Source organism: Bactrocera tryoni, chromosome 4 (assembly GCF_016617805.1).
Source record: "Bactrocera tryoni isolate S06 chromosome 4, CSIRO_BtryS06_freeze2, whole genome shotgun sequence".
NCBI lineage: Eukaryota > Metazoa > Arthropoda > Insecta > Diptera > Tephritidae > Bactrocera > Bactrocera tryoni.
The window spans coordinates 66,046,211-66,070,692 of record NC_052502.1 but is presented as its reverse complement, the minus strand read 5'-3'; the positions used below and the strand labels follow the sequence as shown (position 1 = coordinate 66,070,692).

General features: G+C 31.9%; 1 protein-coding gene across 7 annotated transcripts in view; it reads left to right on the top strand.

Moving 5' to 3' along the window:
• The window catches only part of LOC120776153 (fasciclin-2), a 269,295-nt gene that overhangs the window by 19,232 nt on the left and 225,581 nt on the right, over nt 1-24,482 (top strand). For all 7 annotated transcript variants that reach the window (XM_040106699.1, XM_040106703.1, XM_040106700.1 and 4 more), the window contains exon 2: nt 2,067-2,757. In XM_040106699.1, coding sequence (XP_039962633.1) covers nt 2,661-2,757 — 97 coding nt within the window. In that variant the 5' untranslated portion in view covers nt 2,067-2,660. The remainder of the gene's footprint in view (nt 1-2,066; nt 2,758-24,482) is intronic.

The window sequence follows — 24,482 nt, the reverse complement described above, 5'->3', positions numbered from 1 at the left end:
TTAATTGATACCATTTTAATCCTTCAATGAAAGCCCAGGAAAGTTTTTTAAGCATTTTATTAACTTTTATGTACAGTTAAGAATACATTCCAAGCAGATGGAATTGCTTTGTGGAAGAATCAGGATATGGTGGCGCTGAAGAATGGATTTAAATCAAGATTTTCTGAAAAATCATCAGCTATGGTATATTTATACTTTAGACAAACTCCTTAACTTTACAAAAGAAAACATTATAAATAAACCAAATCTGTTGGAAATATTGATTTTTAAAGAAAATACTATAAATAAGCCAAATCTGTAGAAAATATTGAAAGTATTGTTTTCCAACACCTTTACACCGAGCTTTCATTTTAGAATTTTTAAGTAATCTACATATACTTTATATGCCTAATCTAGTAAAAAGTTTATATATGAAAGCATTTGTACTTCAACTTATCAATTTCAGCAATTTACCGACAAAACATTTCACAAATGAAAGCTTACAAAGCCTTTTTTTTGAAAGCTCCTTGGCAACACTAACAATATGTAAGAATCATTTACAGCCATTTGATGGCGAAAATTGCATAAATGAAAGCTTGAATAGTTTTTTTAAGCTTTTATAAGCTCTCTTTTGGAAGCTTTTGAAAGCTTCTAGCAGCACTCATAATCTGTAATAAGTGTGCAAACTCAATTTGTTGCACAACACCGTGTTCATTAGCATTGTTTTCCAACTCATTAAGGGCTATACCAGTGTGAAAGTTCAAAAATTTGTTTTTTATTTGCTTTTTCGATAGCTTATATAAACGATCTTTTTGATTGGTTGAAAATTGTCAACTTGGCATTAAAAGAACGACCATTTTTTACCTAAAAAACGGTTTTTTTTTCAAAACTACGCCATTTTCTTAATTTTTGATATATTTCAAAGATCGTAGTTCATTGTATAGGATATATCGGAATCATGCCTGCAGTTAGGGCACTTTTTTTCTTTGGCACCTCCGAAGACAGCACATAACTCCGTTGTTTTTCAACATTTTTGTAAAAAAAATCTTAAAATATAGTTAAAAATATACCTTATTACGTTCAAAGAAGTTCGAAATATTCAATCGCGTACTTTCTCTTATAAAAATTTACGAAAATCGCCTATTTTTTCATGCGTCACACTGGTAAAGCCCTTTAACATCGAGCTATAATTTTTAGTTTTTTCTAAGTTGGGAAAAAGTTACCTAAATGGGTTTAATCTAGTGAAAAGTTTGTTTATGAAAGCATTTGAACTTCATCTTAAAATTTTCAGCAAGTTAACTGCAGATATTTCACAACTGAAAGCTTTTCAATAGGTGGCGCTAAGGTCAATATTATAATTACTCATATATTAATGGGGAGCTTTCATTACTGTTTTCGGCATTTAGTTATAAATGTAAACCTGCATAACAGGGTGCATCTTTTCCGCAACTTACAAGTATATATAAGGGTGAGCCATTTCGAAATTCCACATTTTTTTTTAAGAAACTTGATGGTTCAAATTTAAAATGGAATGTTTATTATCATTCGAAAGCACATTCTTTAGCAATTATTTTTGAAGATCATCTCCTTCAAATGTTGTCCGCGGCAAGTTTTCAGATGGTCCATCCGTTGAGTACAATTTTCGGTGACTCGTTCGAGCAATTCGACTGTTAACTGTCTAAAGACACACGCTATCTAGATCCTAGTCTATCATACTAGCATCTAGGTGCAGCTGAAGTTAGCCTATATTTATTAAATCGTAAAGTAGTATTGGTATAGAATAAAAGCTGCAACCATTTTATAAACTAAAATAAAATATCTGTCAAAAATACGAAATTTTAACTTTTTTTTTGGTCCACTTGTTAATCAAATTTCAATAATTTGTTTATCATATTACTGTTATATTTATATGAAATTTGTGAAAAAATTATTGCTGAAATATAAAGTAATATTTACAAAAAACATGTACATACTTATGTAGATACCATTTTGATTACTTTTTACAGTGCAAAATTTTTGTTTTTTTTTTGTACAAAAAAATATGTTTTCTTATAGTTCACTAAATTTTGTTTATTTTTCCATTGCAGCATATTTCCTTGCTACTACCCAAAACGCAGCTGTAAATTAACAAAATTACTTTTGTAATCCCAAATTGGTTTAATTTGCCGGCAAACAGCTTTTCGAGTCATAAAAACCGATAACACAACCAGCAACAAACGTAAAAAACCTGCAGTAAAAATTACTAGTGTGAAAAGTGTTCAAAAAGTAGCAACGCAACAACAACAAAAGTGATTGAAAGCTGACGGCAGCTGACAGCAAAGTGTTGCTGCTAAACTCAAATTACTAAATAATAAATAAAGCAAATTTTTTTACAACACAAATAAGTAAATGCGGTGAATTAGAACACACGCGCTGCGAAATTAATTGGAAGTAAAAATTTACTATAACAAACAACAACAAATTGCAGTTTTCCTGTTTGTAAAAAGTGTAAACGACACACATTTTTTGGCAAATTTTTGTGTTGTGCGCTTATTTTTGACGATATTTGAAAAAAGTGAAGCCGGTCAGTGCGGCTAAAAATAAATCAGCACACACGCACTCAAATATATAAGTAGACACTACAGCATACACGCTAAACGTGCGCAGCGAAGTTAAAGGGACGCAGCAACAAGTTTACAATTATGGGGCAACACAAGCAACAGCAACAGCAACAACAGCGGTGGCGCGTATGCGGTTTGCATGCGTTTGCAGTTTTATACCTCTGCTGTGCATTAATAGGTGAGTTTCCCATATACATACATGCATATATAGTTTATATACATATACTTCATACACACTGTGTATGTAATATTATATACAACATTTTGTGGCTAGTTCCGAGTTGGTTGGTTTTTAATAGCTTTTATATTAGAGCAAAACAAAGAATGCCGCTGCATTTGCTGCATGTGTTAGGCATGTGAGGATATTCACAATGAGTTAAGGAGATAAATTCGAAAATTTTGGAAAATGTTTATGCAAAAAAAATGTTTTGCAAATCATGTTTAGAAATTTTTTTTTATAAAAATGGAAAATTTTAAATATTCTAAATTTTTAGAATTACCATTATACAGTTCTACTTTTTGTAGCTTCGTTAAAAAAATTCAGAAAAATATTTGGAAAATTGTGTAATTAATATTAAAAAAGTTTAAAAAATTAATTGATACTATTACTTTCACAAAACTAAACAAAACAATATTTTTTTCTAAAGCGAAATGGTAATAAAAAATTATTTACATATTTTTTAATAAATAATAATACTATTTGAATTTCGAATTGTTTTTTAATAAAAAATATTTTCAAAGGCTTTTTGCAAAAATCAAAATTGTCGAAAACAACATTATATTGATTTATATAAAAAACAGATTTTTTTTCCAATTAGTAGTAAAAAATTATATTTTTTTGTTTAATAAAAACCAATACTATTTGAATTCCGATTTGTTTTAATAAAAAATATTTCTTTTTGGCTTTATGCAAAAATTAAAAATTTCGAAAAAACTATAGAAACGTCATATTGATTTAAATAAAAAAATATATTTTTTCAATTAGTAATAAAAATTATGTTTTTTCTTTAATAAATAATAATACCTCTTGAATCGCAATTTTTTTTTTAATTTTTTTGGCTTTGTGGAAAAATTAAAAATTTCGAAAAAACTAAAAAAACATTATATTGATTTAATTAAAAATATATTTTTTCAATTAGTAATAAAGATTATGCTTTTTCTTAAATAAATAATAATACCACTTGAATCGCAATTTTTTTTTAATTTTTTTTTGCTTTGTGGAAAAATTAAAAATTTCTAAAAAACTAAAAAAACATTATATTGATTTTAATTAAAAATAAATTTTTTCAATTGGTAATAAAAAATTTTCTTTTTTTTAATAAATAATAATACTACTTGAATCGCAATTTTTTTTTTTTAATTTTTTTGGCTTTGTGGAAAAATTAAAAATTTCTAAAAAACTAAAAAAAACATTATATTGATTTTAATAAAAATATATTTTTTCAATTAGTAATAAAAATTTTACTTGTTTTAATAAATAATAATGCCACTTGAATCGCAATTTTTTTTTAATTTTTTTTGGCTTTGTGAAAAAATTAAAAATTTCTAAAAAACTAAAAAAACATTATATTGATTTTAATTAAAAATATATTTTTTCAATTGGTAATAAAAATTTTACTTTTTTTTAATAAATAATAATACCACTTGAATCGCAATTTTTTTTAAATTTTTTTGGCTTTGTGGAAAAATTAAAAATTTCGAAAAAATAAAAAAACATTATATTGATTTTAATTAAAATAATATTTTTTCAATTAGTAATAAAAATTTTACTTTTTTAATAAATAATAAGCACTTGAATCGCAATTTTTTTTTAATTTTTTCGAAAAAATTAAAAATTTCTAAAAAATAAAAATAAATATTGATTTTATAAAAATATTCAATTTCAAATTAATTTAAATAATAAAAAAATTAATAAATAAAACAATTGCATTAAATTTCAATATTTTTTTAATAAAAATATTTTTGTTTGTTTTTTGGTTCAAAACACAAACTACACATAAAATATGCTTAAATTTATATGCCACCTGAAAAATTCTCTATCTTTATATACACTAAAAAATCTACAGAAAAAAGTATCACATAGTCAATTAAAAGTAAGATGAAATAAAAATTATTTTAGTTTCGTGGTTTTTAAAGAAAAAGTTGTAATTATTTTAATTTCGCAAGTTTAAGGAAAAATTAGAACAAACAACAAAGTTAATCAAAGTTAATCTCAAAAAAAAAAATATATATATATCAGAGAAATTTCAAACTCCGGTATACATTTATTAAAAAATGTATGATCGAAATATTTTTAAAAATTATTTATTTCAAATTTTTATAAATTTCAAGATTCAAAGTATTATTTAAATGTATCTCATAGTATCTTAAAAATAAAATTTTGTAGAAAATTTTACTTATCAAAATTTTTTTTTACAAAAACAAATAAAATTTGGTATAAAAAATTTTCCATGGTATTATAAGCCCCATGAACATCCCCATTCACTAACTGAATGCAATCATAGAATTCAGCGCGCACATGTTGCTACAACAAACAAATAAAAGCATTTTTGTTGCCATGCAATAGCCATGTAGACATGGCATAGCGTTTGCATTAACTTTTTGTATTTCAAATTTTTGTTTTTGCATATTTGGCCAACGCTGTTTATTTACAAAATTTATTTGCACAACCACTTCCATGCAACTCTGTTTATTTGTGTATTTGCAAATATTATTATAAAAAGTAGAGTAGTAAGTTTTGCGCGGAAATTTACTTGCATAAATTCATTAGCAAAATGTGTGCAATAAATGCAGACGGACAAACAAATAGCGGGAAAATAAATAAGCGCGTTTATTTGATTTAGAATTTTTAATAAGAGCTAAAGGTTTTTAATGAAAACACATGCAAGCAAATTATTGTGTATATACAGTGAGCGGCATGGAAATAAGTACGCACAAGAAATTGGTTATTCGATTTTTGAAAAATAATTATTTCCTTGTATACTACTTTGAGCAAAAACTAACAAGAAATTGTTCATCATTTTAAAATTATATTTTTTATTTTTCAAAGTCTATGTCGTCCCCCTCCCAGTGACCCTCCTTGGCTTCAAACTACTTGTGCCAAATTTTTTGCCAATACTCAAAGAGTTGTTAAAGTCAATTTCTAGAACAGCCTTATTATATTATTTATTGGATTCAATTAACTCTAAACCGACGCATAACACACAAATAGTATTTCTTTCTTGACAGTTTGGTTTTCACTGATCCTTTTGATATGCCAACGATGCCAGTAAGATCTCTTACTGCTAATCGTCAAAATTTCTTTATTTTGTCGACGTGTTGATTATCAGGGAACATTTCTGGTATACATTTAGATTTTTACATATGCTAGCGTTGATAAATTGCCTTCGTGTTAAAACAAATGGCATTAGAGTTTAAACATGGTCTTTCGAAAAACAAGTAGTCTTAGAAACAGCCTTTTCCGTTCATCGTGGAACAAAGCTTGCAAATTCTAGTGAAGTCTTGAATGTTAGGGAACGCATGGATATAATATTTTGTTCAATGGGTTTTTTTGAAGCTAAAAGCTCTTTGTTACGTAGGTTGCTATATATATTTCTGGCCTAATAATGTAAATAGGCATATTTATCAACGAAAATGTTTTTTTTTTTTTTTTTTTTTTTTTTTTTTTTGTCGATTGCTGTTTTGTTTCGGGCTCATACGCATAGATCCATGATTCGTCACCTGTGACGATCTTATAAACGTCTTTTGAAGCACCGCGATCGTATTTTTTCAGCATTTCTTTACACCAATCCACACGAGCCTTTTTTTGAGCGATTGTCAAATTGTGCGGGATCCAACGAGAACAAAACTTTTTTACGGCCAGGTGTTCATGCAATATCGAATGTATGCTGGTGGGAGAAATGCATAGGCATGCCTCTATCTGAAGGTATGTTACATGACGGTCTTACATTATTAGTTCACGTACGGCATCGATGTTTTCTGGCATAACGGCTGTTTTTGGACGACCTACACGGAATTCGTCTTTGAGCGAGCGTCGGCCACGATTGAATTCGTTGTACCAGTTTTTCACAGTGCTATAGCATGCTGCTTCATAGCCACACAAAGATTTTAGTTCATCGATGCACTCTTGTCGTGGTAATCCACTTCGAAAGTTGTGAAAAATGATCGCACGAAAATGTTCACGAGTTAATTCCATTTTTTGGCCGAGATGCATTTTTTAATTCCCTGTAAATAAAACAATTCACGATTAAATGACAAAACGTTCTGAGTGATGTTATGCTAGAAAATGTCAAACTTTCCAATGGAAATGTCAGATTGCGCCTGGCAACACTTAGTGTTGCCCTAGGCCAGAATATATTATATATAGCAGCCCTCGTATATAGTGGAAACAATCGACTTCCTTTAAAGCTTCAGTGAAAGCTTTTAAGCACTATTTTGAATAGTTAGCAGTACTGCTTAGTACTTAGTAAAAACAGTTTCGCTGTGAAATATCATTTACCCGGTGATTTTAATCATAATTTCGGTAAAAAAATCTGTGAAATTATGTGAAAGCTATTAAGTTTTGTCTGCACATTTTTAAAACTGGTGACCGACCCCACCAAAAGCATGTGCTTGAAATTACTAAGCTTTTAATAAATTTTAAATGAGCTTTATGCTATTATTTCGCCAAAGCTACATATGTGAATAATTTTTTGCGCATTAATATATAATTTTATTGTTGAAATCGCAAAATTATGACTTTTGCATAGCAAATAAAGTTGTAAATAAATAAAATATTATAAATATTAGCAAACAAGCTGTATTTGTACCACATAACGCACAAGTGTGGTTAATTCGGTTATTTGCGGGTGGCCTACCCAAAACGAGTTTTAATTTTCCACGCTAATAATCATGTAATCAGATTAGCCAGTGGGTAGCATTAGCGCACAAGTAAATATTATGTAAAAGTAGTAAAATTTTTGTGGTGGTAATTTATTTGCCGAATTCGGCCGAATACACACACAGGTACTTGCAAATAATTGCATTTTGCAACACGACAAGTGCAAAGTGGATTTAGAAAATTGTTGCAAATTTAAATTTCTGCGAAATTTTTGCATTATTTGTATTTATATTTAACACAACTTTGCTGGAGTTGGATTGCAATTGAGTTTCGCACGAGCAAAATTAAAGCTGAAAATATTTGAAAATTTAAAATAAAGTATGAAAAGAGCTTTTCTGGCATTTATAATATTTTTTAAATGCTTTTATTCATTTTAATATTTTAATTCAATTTAATTTTTTAATAGCTTCTCTCCGTTATCAAGAATTTTTATATTACCCATGTTTGCCTTGAAACCACATGCGAAAGATCTGCTTTTATTTGCACAACGATTATTTCGATATTTTTTTTACACGAAACTTGCGCAAAGCAGGGATTATAGAATTTAATGATAAACGAAAACGTGTTTAATCTCTTGCTGAGATAAGTAGAAAACCAAATTGCATTGCGCTGACAGTTGTCAAGGCGGTAACAGACGCAAAACAATGAAATAAAAGCAGTTTGAAAAAGTTGACATGGAAGCTGTCAAGATAAACGTCGATTATGTAAGTTCTTGTGCAAATGATTATGTGTTTTACAGTTCGCTTATCATTAAGTAAAGAAGAAATTGAGAGAAAATGACTTTCGCGAGTATCATGTTTATTGAAGTTGAATTTCTTGCGAAGAAGTATTTAGCTTCGAATAACCAATCATCAGAGCGAGAGCTTCAGGAATAATAAACGAACAGTAAACGAACTCAAAATTATTTCGCAACTCAGTTGTGAATATCAAGAGATTTTGTTTCGAGGTCTTTTCTGAACCAAGCCCCCTTAGTAAAAATGGTCTGCTTTGGTTAAGCCTGAAAATCAACTATTAAAATTAACTTCATCTCTGACTGGTTTTCCCAGTCATTCTGTTTTTCGATAACCCAAAACATTAACTAAATTAGTTGAGTCGATTTATAAGGCCTGTTAAAATCTTTCGTTATCTCTCTAATGTCAACAGGATGATGTTCGAGCACTATTCTTTAAGTTTTTCGATGTTACCGTCATTATCAGAGGTGTATGGACGACTTGCTTGGCCAAAGTTTTCGATTTTTTCTCGATCTTCACAAGATGCTTAGTGCCGATCTACGGAAAAATGTTGTCTGCGATTGCATTTTCGAGTGCAGTTTATGTGGACCTGTCAAATCGCGTGAACTTTGATCTTGAGTATATATTAAATGCAGAGCTGCAGCTAGAAATAGCCGAAGTAATCTTTTATCAATAAAATCCAGCGGGAGCCTCTCTAACCTATTTGTGAACTATCGCTAATAGTGATAAGAACTTCTTCTATGGTCTGGATGGCGGAAAGTTAAAATATCCGATTTATGCCGCAAAGTACTTATCAAGATCTCAACATACCAATTAGGAACTACTGAATAAAGTATACGAGAAAATAAGTTAAGATTAATCAAATAAGCTATATATGCTGCGACGAACTTAACGAGTGCTTTATTTTATTTCGTTTGCCATGGTCGTCATCAAAAGGGGGGTCTCTCATCCGAGGCTGTTGGTAGTTTTTCATTGGTATAGTTTTTTACGTGGCGGGTCCCAAACCCAGCGCACAACCCTATGTAGGGGATGTTTCGCTTTCTCACTTTAGCTCACCTTCGAACGGATGTTCTTAGGCTACCCAGAGGATACTTGGTCAAAGACCGGAAGCCGTGAGCTGCTTGAGTCATATGTAAAAGAATCGTTTCTGGCCACTTCCAAGTGAATGGCGATCAGAGAACTTTCCTCACTTGCGTGAACTTCTACACTTGACTCCATCCTCCGAGTGCTTACCATTTTAAAAAGAATACGGTGCACCGAATTTTCGCCCAAATCTTCTAACGCATTTTATAATTGTATATATTTAAGCATTCAAGTATCTTTCCCTAGCTTAACTCTTTTGGAAAGAAGACTGTGTACCAAAGTGCGTAAGTGAGCACGAAGAAAATCATGTGCCAGCTTAAGAAAATAATTAAAGTAAATAAAGGCCAAAATTTTACAATGTTTGCAAAGTGATAAAGTTAAATTAAGTAATTACACTTTTATTGTCGGTGACTGGAGAAAAACAAATTTGAAGCGAATAGCAACAAAATGTCACGTGATAGGGGGATTAATGAACCAAACAGAAGCAGTGCAAGAATTAATGAAATTCTGTGAAAATTGAGAAAGGAACTTTTATTAACAAAAAGTGAAGTAGAAAGAAAGAGGAGAGGGGAAAGCTAGCGAAAGAATGAGGGAGCAAGAAAGGAAGAGGAAAAGGAGAAGCGTTAAGGAAGAGGGTAATGATATAATAATCTTTAAAGCACTTGCGAAATCATTAAATGCATCACTTAGATACAGTTAGACCGCTAATAATATTTGCCTCTAATGAATTTATGTGCACTTTGAAGTTGAATTGAAATATGATTTGCACAGGAAATGCGTTTGTGATGCGCATTGCATCATAAAATCGCAACAAATCTGCAACTGAGGAGCAAGACAGAGCGGAAGCGAGTCGAGTGCTGGCATAGGTCAGTAGCAAAACAACTGTTGCCACTAAAAGTGCACTACGATTGGGTTAGACAACACTTGAGTTAGGCCTTCTGGTGTGAGGCACCACATTAGAGGCGCTTTCTTTTCGCCTGCAGCACACAACAGTAACTTCCAGCAAGCAACTGCACAATGCTGAGGGCCAAGCAGCTGTCATCAAAGCATTCTAACCGCAACAGCATGGCTCGCCTCTTGGCCAACACAATGTGGTGGCTGTGGTGTGACGCGGTCACAAGCCGGCGACGACGCCGACGCTGAAGATACTCATGACTTTTAATTACTACGCCAGCGCACTGGGCGACAAAGCGACTTCCGCTACTTCCGTGCGCTACTTTACGCTCTTTCACCACAATTTGCCGTCGCCAGTGCGCATCCGCCGCAACCGGTTTGCCGTTGACTTGCCTGACCCCGCCAAAAGAGATTGTAAGCTACGCCGTTATTATACATTTTTGTAAAGTCACAGACGTCGACGGTTGTCGGGGAGTTTCTTTAAATCTGTTGCATGTCTTAATGGCTTGTTAGCCAGCATTTTTCGGCAATTAAATTGTGTTCTTTTAATTACAAGCCGTTTATTTTTGGTGCTACTTTCACATATTGTACTAATGATGGCGGATTTGTGTCGAACTCTGCTGTGGCCAAGCCTTTTCTCCACCTTTCGTTCAGGTTCTTTAAAATTAGCGTAAATGGGTCACCAGCTTGCTGTGTCTTCTTTCTAGTTGATTCTCAAATTTTACTGCAAGTTTAAATGAAAAGTTAATACCGTTAAATGAGAGCACCAAATATAACAGATTCGGAATTAATGCCGAACTCCAGCGAAAAGCTTTGATTTGTTTAGTCGAGCAGCACAAATTAATAATAAGTTCTATTACACTGAATGAAAATTCATTTAATTTCCTAAACTACTAACTAATTGGATGCTACTATACAATTTTTGAGTGGGTATAAGAAAGTTAAGGCCTTAAAGAATGCGAAAGAGCAAAAGCACAAGTAAGACGGCTATACGTCATTAAAACAGTTAAGTAGAAATCGACGTGACCTACTCAGTTTCAGCTGATTATATATTTAAAAGTAAGTTTCCTCAGCTTATAAGAAGAAAGCTGAAGGCTCAAAAGCTCAGGTTTATATTGCTTTCAAGCCCTTGCAGAGATCTAAAGCTCAAACACTTGGGCTTCTATTGTTTTGAAGCTCCTGCAAAGATCTAAAGCTCAAAAACTTGGGTTTCTAATGCCTTCTAGCTCCTGCAAAAGTCTTAAAAAAAATTTATTACTCAAAATTTTACTCTCTTTACGACATCTGTTTGCAAAAAAATAATTGTGTTACGACCTAGTTCAAGACCATGACTCAAAGAAACTTATACAAGCATTCAACCCTCTCACACACAACACAGAAGTTCAAACCAAAATTACTACCAATCTATAGTATTTTCGAAAGCGAGTCTTTTCGATCGACAATGAATTGGAATAAAAAGAGAGTGAGAGAAAGCTAGAGATAAAGTAACGTGCTGTAATAATATGCTTTATAGGATAAGGCCTAATCTATAGTTATATGGTAATCAGCAATAAAGGAATCTTTAAGGGGGTATTCTGGTCTAGAAGCATGAATTTCAGCTTTAAAAATTAAAGTGTCGTAAAAAAAGGCAATTAATATTTTTACAATCCAATATTTTATTAGTTATTTGCAATTTTAGAAGAGTACAGAAAAAAATTAAAAACTAAAAAAAGTAAAAAATTTCAAAAACTATGAGCTGACAAGTGGGGGGTCTCTAAAAATTTCCACGTGACCATACCCATGATTTCAACCCTCCTAGTTATCTGAAACCAAAAAAAAATAAAAGATTATTATTTTCACAAAATGGCGACTGCCCGAAAAAAAAGTTTTTTTGGATCACTTTTTCTGACTATTTCAAAAATAATAAAAATAAAAATTTGGGCTTGGGGCTAGTTCCAACCATAGACAAGCCTATAAAGAAGAAACTATAAAAATTTCAAGTAAATCGGTCCAGTAGAACCTGAGAAATCGTGGGTATCATTCCGAAAAAGTCAGTTTTGAGAAAAACGCGTTTAAAGTTTCGCGTAAAGTCTTTTGTTCGATTAGTTCCGGCCTAACCAGTTAGGATGCCGGGTCAGAAAAATGCCTATATCACCGAAAATAATTTGAATTTCGAAAAATCCTCTTGTACACATATGTTTGAATAGTTAAACTTTGAAAATATAAAAAACCGATTTTTTTAAATTTCTAGACCAGAATACCCCCTTAAAGTAAAATTTTCATTTAGAAGTTCCGTTCCTACATTCCTTATACGATTTTAACAAACCGTAAACAAATTAATATGATGGAATACTAATCTAAGCAACAGGGTTATTTGGGTTGGAATTTGGGAAAGGCATAAATTTTATTTAGAAAATCTTTCAACGTACATTATCTATGCGATTTATAAAAACCGCAGAATTGATATGAAGGTTTATTAATAATAAATCTGTGCTCGTATAAATATTCTCATAAGGGCCATAGAAAGATTGGATGACAAAGCTGTTACTCCCAATATACATAGCTAGATTTTTCGCTCTTACTTTAAAAATATTTTGAAGCTCCGAAACGAAACAGGTAATTTAAGAAAACTCTGCTCTCTGAGAACGAATCCTACTTTTGAAAAGGCTAAGTATATTTTACTCTTATGGGCATCTAACTTCTAGATCTATTAGTTTTGGACCCTTTAAATGAATAAGCTTTCCAAGACAATTCAATGCAAATTAGGAACAGATACGGTTCGAGAGCCAAGTAACGTTAAGGAGAACGGTAAAAGTATAATGTAAATGAAAGGATGTAAATAAGTGTGCCTAAAGCATTAGTTCTTTGCTGAATTTTTGTAGATTAGAGTGGTTTAGAGATAGAGTAGATTTAGAGGCTATTTAAACATGTAGGTAGGTAGAGGGGATATCTAATGGAGCAGCTAGGTCTTTAGCTGGCATTGTGCAAAATTAAATAGAGCAGAAATATGAAATGTAAAAATTCTCAAACAGAACGAATATGACGAACATAAATTGGACGTTGTGCTCTAAGTTGATGCCACTAACTCTGTATTTCGGTAGTAAATTTTAATAATTTCGACTCATTGTTGGATCGTATATCTTTAATGAAATCACAAAACTTGGTAAAAAGAAATGTCAAAAGAGCACGAAAAATATGGCTTCGTTTGTTGTCCCTATTGGTCTACTTTTGCAGCGTCCCTATTGAAAACCCCGTTACTTGTAAAACACAAAGCACACGTTTCATAGAAAGTAGACTTGAAAAACTCTAAAAAACTCTATTTTATTGCAGAAAATAATTCCGACCTTGTTAAAGGTAGTAATAATTGTGTTAACATTTTTACATTCCTGAGAAAAATACTAAAGTTTCTTAATTTTAATTTGCAGCGTAAATAATAAAGTTCCGAAACGACTTATATGCATAAGTACATAGTAAGTCTTGGCCTAAAACCCAAGCAATGCGAGCGGCTTAACCAACAACAAACACGCTGACATAAAAAGGGTTTAATTACTGTTCTCTTGAATACAACTGCTGTCATTAAAACTGATTTTGTTTGTTGTCTGGCTGCGCTGGCTGTCACTGATTGCATTGTGCGCGCTGTTTTTGTTGTTGTCAAAGTAGTAAATCTGTTTATGGTCATAAAATGAGTATGAAGGTTTATTATTACAGTATTTAAACAACGACGGGTTTTATGATTTTCTACCCAACTTCTCACCGCTTTCGTTCAATAAATCCGCCAAGTGTCATCAGCTGAAACGGCGTCATGGGTGAAATCTGTTGAAACAGAGCAATAAATTTGTTTTTGAGGTTGAAAAGAACAGAAAAGTTAAGTTTTACTACTGATTTGGTAAGGGTATAAAGGAAGTATGTCGCAAGGGCGCAGAGAGGGCATGACACAGTGAAAGAATTTATTAAATTACTCAATTATTGTATGTATATATATATGTATATATGTATATGCATAAGTATATACTGCATGAATAATGCGCTGGCAATATTTTCATAATTTTTTTTTAATTTTTTTTATATTATAAAAATATAATTTCGTAAATCACCCATACTGTGTCAATCATAACGGTGACAATGCACAATTAACACAGTCATTCAAGCAGTCATTCGCTTGCGTTTATCCCGTCATTACGACGTTCATTGCCTGCATTCTTTCACGCCGCGTTCATACCGTCAGCAGCCAAACAACAGTTAACGTTTTGCCAGTCATCAGCACTGTCGAACGTGTCACTGTAGCGCTGGCGGTTGCTTGCCATGCCCGAGTCATCAACAGGAAGCGGAAATCCCAATTACGCTGCCATTTAAAACGCTGCTGCCGCGGCAACGTATTCTAATTGTATCATTTCTGTCCCTGCTATGGATGCTACGCGGGCAGCAGCGCTGATGACTCGGCTGCAAAACAGTATTGGCTTTGCGTAGCAGCATTCGTTCAAGGCTTTAAGCTTAATTCGCTGTTGAATGTTATGTATTTAATGTGGTTTTAATTCAATTTTAAATAATTTTTTTTTAAGAGCTTGTGGTAAAATAATGAGTGCACTTATACAAGTTTTAATTGAAAATATATTTAGTTGTAAAAATTCGACTTCTAGCGCCAATTCAAGAGTTCATGTTATGAAGAATTTCGAGTTATGGATGTTCAACTGTATTACTTTCTAAGCTAAGGTCTAAAGGCTAAATACACATGTAAAAAATTACAAGGAAATATTAAAACAAAAATTTAAGCCTAACACATAAAACTTGCAAAAACAAATTTTTCGAAGACCAAAATTAAGGCGCAATATATATTGTAAAAAATTACAAAAAAGTACTTTTCGCAAAAAAAAATAAAAGACGAAATACACAAAAGATTTAAAAAACTTATTTTTCGAAAAAAAAATTAAAGTCAAAATACATATAAAAAGTTTAAAAAAAAATCGAAAAAGGATTAATGGTTAAAAAAAAAAATTTGTTTGAAAAAAAAAATTTAAGCAAAATACATAACATTCCAAAAAAATATTTTTTGAAAAAAAATCTTTTTTTCAACGCAAATAATGCAAGGAGAGGTGAAAATATTTCTTTAAATCGAAGTTTAGTTGATTTTGTACGGGCGAAAAACGGAATATCTCGATTTGCTACTAGCTTACGGATCTAAAAGAAAAAAGTTTAATGGTAAAGCTGTGGGCAATAAAAAAAATCTAGATCTTTTATGTTAACATATTTTTCACATAACCGCAAAATTCATATGAAATATTCAATTAACCAAGGTTTTGGCTTTTTATACTTCTCTTTAAGAAAAAAATAATATTCTTTCATGAAATCTGTGTAAATTAACATTTTTATGTCCCAACTATGCTTTAATTTAATTAATTTAAAACATTAATTTTTTCAACTTATTTTGATTTAATTTTGAAAAAGCAGATTTTAATTTTGAAAGGAAACTTCTCACAAGATATCTGCTTCTTTTTAAAACGACAAGCTTTTTCTTATGATGAAGTCAGAAAAACATTTATTGAAACTTTAAAAAAATCAAGCTGAAACCGAAGTTTTTCAAAGCTTAAAAATTATATTTTTTTCTTGTTAAAGTATAAAACGAAATTAACTTTAAATGAATTTCGACTACAAAAATAAAATTTTTTTATGAAACAATGCAACATATGTATGAAAAAAAAAATCCGAAAATACTAGCTTGACATTTTTGAAAACTGTGATAATTTCAAATATTTTTAATATAAATGATTTTGATTTAAATAAAACATTATCGAAAATATTAACTAGTTATGCATAAAAAAAGTATTAATTCTTTCATTATATTTCTTGTTTATTGAAAATGAATAAACAAATATATTTGATTTTCTAAATGTTAATGTAATCTACTTATTAAGTTTATTTCAAAAACTATTTTTGTTTGAATAAATAAAAGATTTATTTAAAAAAAATTAAACTAAAATCAGTTTTTCCAAAAAAATATAAAATGTTTCTCAAAATAATGGTTTGTCAAAAAAGTCGTGCGGTATTTTTATTGATTTTTTTTTTTATTGAAATTGAAATGAATTTTTGATGACTCATGCCCAGCTCTTGACCGATGCTATGGCTGCTACTATGCCGGTCTCTTTCGACCAATTCAGCGATTTCATCGCAATTTTCGACGACAGGCCTGCCGGAGCGTGGCGCATCTTCGACCACCTCTACACCAGAACGAAAACGTTGAAACCATCGTTGTGCAGTGGAAATGGAAACTGTATCGGGTCCATAAACTGCACAAATTTTATTGGCGGCTTGAGATGCATGTTTGCCTTTATCGTAGTAGTACTGTAAAATATGTATTTTCTCTTTATTTTTCTCGATGTTTGCGACGCTATAACTCACAAACGACTTAAAAGAAACGACAATCAATCAAACACGTGTTAGCGCGTGAAATGAGCTTTCCAAAAAGGTATAGCATGACCCGATGCGACGAATAAAACTAGAACTACGCGCTTTCAGCGCCAACTAGCGAAAATACCGCAAGACTTTTTTGACAACCTATTATTAAAAAAAAATTTAAAAAATGTTTTACGTCTTTAATATTTTACGAATAAATAACAAAAAGTTAGCTTTTATATTTTTTTTATTTATTTGATTATTTTTAATCTTTCACAACTAACAAATTTTCTGGGTTCTGATATATTATGAGTCCAAAATTTGTAAATTTATAATATTTTTAATGCATTTCTTTTGCGGTTAGGTTTTACATTTTCATTGCAGCAAATGTAAAAAAATAAAATTTCCTGTCAAAGAGCGTCTAATAACAACAATACCGACAAGCTTTTAATTAATCGTAATTGTTTACTTTTCCTCTTTAAACTAATGACGGCCAAATTAGCGACAACACACATCCAAGTGTCAGATCGCAAACAGAGTAGTACAAACACATATGAATATATTTTAATTAAAATGTACTAAAGCTGTGAAATCATCAACGGATTATGTATATTAGAAGTATTATACATATTTAATGAAGCAATATTGTTGAAAAATCTGTTGAATTGTATGAAAGCTATATACATTTATATAAAAAGTATATATGCAAACTCACATGTATGTATGTCTTTTTGAATATCCTGTGCATAACATGATATATACACTAGTAAATATTGGCTTAAAAAGTTATATATAAGCCAAAACTATCTGTACGTATATGGGTCAAGCTTGGACTGAGTGAACAAGCAGTGGGTGACATAGATAGTAATTATATACATATATGTACATATATATTTGCCCATCAATTTTTCTTACAACACAAAGCAAGTAAAAATAAGTACATAAACATTATATATTGCAGCAATTTATCTTTTGGAAAAAAATAATTCGTAGAATTGTTTACCAGTATGAATATCGCTAGTAAATTTCTAAATGAAAGGCAAATAAATACACAACTTATTGTGCGTGTGCATATGTGGCATGATGGTCGATTGGCGTTTGAAACAAGTATCTCACATAACAATGCTTTGCCGCTAGTAATATTAAAACAACAAGTTGTAGATATGTACACTAAATTATGACATTTTCTAAAATCGATACTCACATAAATTAAAGGATAGTCTTAAATGGTCTTTGGTATAATTGAATGAACGTAAATTTTCGAGCGCAACAAATTGTTGGAATATTTTTAGCAATTTACTGAGAGCTAAATTTGAACATTTCAAATGTTACACATCTTTAGTGATTGATGTAGTCCACAATAATAAATATTAAATACCGTAAGGTATGCTTGACAGTGTACAAGTGTACAACATTGATGTTATAGAGACCAAATGACAATCAATCGTTTCGATAAGCTCTCACCAGCAAGTAAGGAGACATAGAAAGAAATAAAAAATATGGACTATAATCATGCATACACTGATGCAACAAATAATTTTTGACAAGCCAGCAATAAAGTAAATTAAAAACTTTCGTCCAAAAATATCGAAAATTTAAAAAAAATTTTCAGAATATCCCATTTTCTAATAAAATAAAAGACCAAATGTTTAAGGCATGAACATAAATTAAGAAAAATCGATATCGATAAATTCGATTATGTGTATTGAAAGTTATCAACTAAGAAAACGACAAATTCTATTATGCATACATATATCTGTAAGGCAAATTGAAAATTATTAACGAAAAATATCGATAATTTTCAAGAAATTTTAAAATTCTCTATATAAAATAATATAATTACACCGAATGTTTCTTCTTCTTCTCTATTAGCGTAGGCAACGCTTACGCGGTTATAATCGAACCGACTATTTAGGGAATGAATATAACTTAAGAAAAGACGATATCGATAAAATCGTATGTACAAAATATATAGTAATATCCATAATATATAGTAATATACATACACTATATTGGATTAAATTTTTTCTTCAGATTTCAAAAAATAAAAATAACAACGAAAATCGGAACATAAATTTTACGATTAGCGATAATTTTGAGAGAAATGAAGTCATCTTTAATGCTAGTTGAAATATGCTTTTAATAATATAAAGACATAAAAATCGGTATTTTCGGATCGAATTTATATGTCACGCCTACGTTTTGAAATTCTAAACGAATATCGATATAACACTTTTAAAGGCATCGATAACTTGAATTCAACACTGAAAATTATGCGTTGAAAAGCGAGACAAGTACTTAAATCAGCTGTTTAGTGCAATATTCGAAAACTATGTATATTTATCGATAATAGCAAGTACAAGGTCTGTCGCAAAAGAAACAGAACTTTTTAAATATAACTGTTTCTGGTGGCGCCATCTATTGGTGGGTATATGAAATGAAAAGTTTGATCTCTTGTTGACATTTCGTAAAAAATTTAAGACAATTGGATAACTCAATCGATCGGAAAGTGACAGCAGGTTTTGGTCATCGGTCGTAAAATCCATTTTGAACAAAGAGCAAATATTAAATTTTGTTTTAAACTTGGGAAAACGTTTACTGAAACATTTCAAATGATGAAAAAAGTTTATGGTGATCAGTGCCTATCCCGTAGTAATGTGCATGAGTGGTTTAAGCGATTCGAAGAAGGTCGTGAGGACCTCTTTGACGATCAGAAGTCGGTCGTCTTCAGATGTCAAAAATAAAGACAATGCTGATTTGTTTTTACGATTCCGAGGGTATTGTACACCGAGAGTTCGTCCCACCTGGCCAAACGATTAATGCTGTGTTTTACCTTGGGGTTATGAAGCGTCTTTTGTCACGCATTCGTCGTGCTCGACCACAATACCGTGAGGCAGGGTACTGGCGCCTGTTGCACGATAATGCGCCGTGTCATCGGTCGACGCTTGTCAATGATTTTTTGACAAAAACCTCCATATTAACCATTAATCACTCACTCTACTCACCTGATCAAGGCACCCTGTGATTTTTACCTATTTGGAAAACTTCATTTGCCACTGGTTTCAGGACATTTCAGCTATCCAAAAGGCGACGACCGATATTCTCAAGAGCATTCCGAAAAATGACCTTAAACACTTATTTGAAATGCTAATTGACCGGGCTAAACGCTGTATCTAAGCACAAAGAAACTACTTTGAATAAAAAAATATAGCTTTCGAAAAATATTAGTTTTTTGTTTTTCTAACAGTCCTGTTTCTCTTGCGACAGACCTTGTATATCGAAATTGAATTAATAATTAAAAATAATTTTTAACGCTTATATCATTAGTTTTCAGCAAGTTGGCAATAATTATTAAAATTATCGATAACTTCGAAACAAAACTGTAAATTAGCGGTGCGCTCACTTTTTTCGCAAGCATATCGAGTAGAATTCTTAAAAATGTCGCTTTAAGAAATTACTAATGTCGATATTTATAGACACCAGGAAATATATCGACATTGGAATGCAAAATAATCATTGGTATTTGTATCACTAATCTTCAGGAACTTGCTCATATTCAATAAAATATAGACTAAAAAATGTTCTTTGGTAAGAATTGAAATAGATACTGAGGAATACAAACATACAAACATATGTATATACAAATATGGAAATTTTTCTTTTTCTTAAAAAACTGTGTTGCCTGTACCAACAACTCTAAAAAAATAACCAAAATCATAAGGTATTCTCTAATGAATAATTGAAATAAATAGTACACATATGTATGTACGTATGTATGTACATATGTACATACGTATTTATGACCACCACGAGTGAGAGGCCAAGTGGACTTAAGTATTTTTAATCGACTTTATATAATCAGTTTTATAAGTTATCGATTTTTTTTCAAATAACTGAGTTGAAAATAAGGAAAAAATATTATTATTATAATTATCTATGATTGATAACACTAGTTATCGACTTTAAAAAATCGATTATATTATTTATCGATTTTTAATAACCGTCATTATGTATATAATATTGAGTATCGACTATATATAACCGATAAGCCAGTATTATCGATTATAATCGTTATCAATTTTTAATAACTGTCATTATATATGTAATATTGAGTATCGACCATATATAACCGATAATACTGGTTATCGATTTTAAATTATCGATAATATTTGTTATCGATTTATTATTACCTGCCATTATGTGCAATTAGTGGTTATATACAAACTCTAAATGACTTAATATAAACATAAAGCCAGTCCAAGCGCTTAGAAACAAGCTTCAAATAAGCGATGCAGGTTCGAGGGGCAAGCAACGGCAACCGATGAAATTTTTTTACTTACCCACACTGAGATTCATAGTTGCAGGTATTTACATTACATATATAAGTTTTTCAAAAAGGAATTTGAGCCACTTTAAATTTATCTTTAAAACAAAAAATTCAAATCCTCAAAAAAAACTGTTCGAAGCACTCGCGCTGTTCGACGGAAGTGAACTTGTTGATTTTCATGCAGCAGACATCGCGGCGCATTTCATACAACAACTGCAACACTTTTATAAATACTTAAGCAGCTTGTTATTGTTTAATATATGCTCATTCGTGGTTGTTGTTTACTTTCCGTCGAAGGCAATAGGATACGTTGCAGTTAATTTCAGTTACCATAAATAAGCGCTGGCAAAGCGCTAGCCAACTAACCCACAAGCGTTGGAATTTGTATGGAGCAAAATAACGAATGAAACGTCGAAGCGATGCGCGCAATTACCGAACAAAACCACACAACAACAATGTCGTTGAACGTGTAAGTTGTTTGATGTTTAACAGGCAGCTTAGAAGCTGGAAAAAAATCCAAAAAAAAATTAAAATAAAATAAAGTTGGAAAAGTAATACAAAGCGTATCAACAATAATCCGCGACATCAGCAACATTAGCAGCATCAGCGTAATGGCTTAGCTACAATTTCAGCGCGTTGTTGTCGGAGCGGAGCACCACGGCAGCGTGCAACAATTTCTGCTGTTATTTTTCTAGTTATTTGCGGCTTTATTTTCATTGTGCTCTGTTTTTTTTCGCTTGCCTTTGCTCTTTATTGTTTTTCTTTTTTTCACTTTTTTTTATTTTCTTGATTACGGCTTATAATCCCACAGTGTCAGCAGCTACTCAACGCTTCGCCATTTAAATGAGCAACACAAAAAATTATGAAAAAAGCAACCAAATAATGCTGAAGAATACAAAAACTGAGAAGAATCCAAAAAGATTGAAGTTTTCTCACGCTTTTGGCGCTGTAAGCCGCTGAAAATTGAAAAACTGACTCCAGCGAAAAAATGCTCATGCTAATTTCAAGCAACTTACAAGTCTAGCTCATCTTCCAAGCGCATTTAGCTGGAAATCCGCGCAATTCTACACTCCCCACAAGAGCTAGCCGGCACTAGCTGAAGCTGCAGCAAATTTAAATGCTTAGCTAACTGTAAAAGTATTAATTTAGACAGCTCTGCGGCATGACGAAGCGCTTTTTTGTGCGGTCATCCGCTTTGTGTACAGTTACTTCAATTGGTTTTCAAGCGCGGCTTAGAAAATGCAGTTCGTTTCGGCTATTGTCTGCAATTTTATACGCTTCGTAAATGTAAAGCGTTCAGCATTTTATTGTTTTACAAGTACAACACAGGGGTTCCAAATTATTCGGATAATTTGTTATACTTATTTGCTTTTCGATTTTGGGCGCTCCTCTTCTTCTCTTTGACAAAAAATGTTATCCAAATAATTTTCTTAAATGCTGCAGAGTTTTAGTTTTTGACCGGGTCGAGCCAATACCCGGCTGAGGTACTTTCGCGTACTACTGCTTTCTGCGTCGCTACATTTGGTTCCGTAGGCCTAACATTATTTGAAATGTTGGTGCTCACTATCTCACCAAAAACTAATTCTGTTGAATGGCGTCGAGTATTTGTTTATGGTTGGATATAAATTGGATCTTTCTTTAACTATTATTCTATGCCTCTCATCAATCTAGGTCGAGTTCATAATTCTTGTATCTTCTGACTCATAGCTGGAAGCACCAATTGAAGCCAACAGCTTTTCTATTTAATCTATTCAAGGGCGAAGCAGTCTGCGGTTAGATAAGCGTTCAGTAAACGGGCATGACTTAGTGTTAATCTATAGTAATAATTTGTTGAACTGCAAACTAGATCTAGCAACTTAAAATCAGTAATAGACTTAATGGCGATTCCATATGAGAAAATACCAATAAAAACTTTCGACGTCTAAAGATATCAAAATAGTCGGACGGCATTATTTTTACATAGAAAATAGTCAGTCTATAAATATTTTCAAATCTATCCAAAATTGAATTAGGAGCTCACTCTTATTAGAGATGAAAAAAAAATTATATCTGTGTTAGCATTTCTGAAGATATTATTAAATAAGAAGCTATAAATTTTTTACAACACGGGTGGATAAAGAAGGTTCGATGGTCGTGAATATAATACGAGTAATTCAAGTTCCCAGCTTCACTAAACTTCTCGTTTTTTACTCCTCTATTTCTGTACTGTTCGAACTTAACCTTCCTGACAGCTTTAGTGTCTCTGCTGAAACAGCTGTACTTTAAATGAGGCTAAGAGAGCTCTGTTAGATACCCGAGTCCAAGCTTCAAAAGCTGTAATATCTCTTTGAGAGAAATCATACAAACAACAAGGAAGCTGTTACCGTCAAAGAGTATATCAGGAACCCCAGCTAATTCATTGCTGATGCTGAGTGGTCGGTGACCGATGAAGACCACGGTATAGGTTTCGATTTCTTCGACTAAAATTCTCAATACTAAAGTTTAACTCAGTATTGTATCATCGTTGAAACGAGAACTTACAACTCTTCTTCATAACTATGACTTATAAATTACTATTTCTTGATGCTATCCGATAAAACGAGGGTCGGAACGCCGTCTTTGGGTAGCTGAGGAATTGTAAGAAAAATTTATGTCTGACATTACCTGAGAAGGGGGCAGTTGTTAGGAAAAAATGATTTCAGATTACTAGACCTACAATTAAAATGAACTTTCCTTTAGGTAACCTTTGCAATTTTTATTAAGTTTTACACGAATAACCACAAACCTGTGAACCAACGAGAAGATCCGAAGAATGAAACGAAGACACAAATTTCAAAGAAAAATTTTTTCTACGACCGAATCAGCTGGAACAGTTTCAAAATACAATCATTAGTTGTACGGTAAGGAACTAATTTAAGACAAGATATTGAGATTGAACATGCAATATTTCAGCTATGATTGCTTCAGATAAAGCCATAATCGAGAGACAGAGAAAGAGACATAGATTGGAAGAGCAGCAAACAAACAGAGAAATATACGCAGAGACAGAGATTAAGATAAACACGAGGACATATGTAGATGGGAAGACGAGAAAGGGAAGATAGATAAAATGAGTGACAGAAATAGAGGCAAAGACAGAGACATAGATTCGAAGAGAAGTATCATTTAAGTCGCCACCAAAATTATATTTTAAAGATGGCGTTTCTTAGTTGAACTAATTACCAAACCAAACTTGTGAAGTGTGATGAATTCGCGTTATTTTTCAAACTTCTAACACATGAATTCTAATCAGTCATTCAAAAGACTTAAATTTCAAACTTAAACTTCAAAAATCTGCTAAGACTTCAACATTTGCGGTCGCAGTCGTTAAGTTCCAACAGTTTCAGCCAGAAGTTCGTTACACCATTGCAGTCATAGTGTTGAAGCATGCAACAATGGGGTTAATAGAAAAGTGCGCCATACCAGACCGGCACCGCAAAGTTGTTGCTGCAGGCTGGCTGCTATGCGGCGTTGAGTAGTTGTCGGTTAGACGGCTGTTGTTATCAACACTTCAACTGTCAGTTAGTTGCGCGCAGTTAGCGCGCATTTAATGCTGAGTAGCAATGCGCTCAAGTGGCATTAAATGATCGAAAATGCGGCAATAT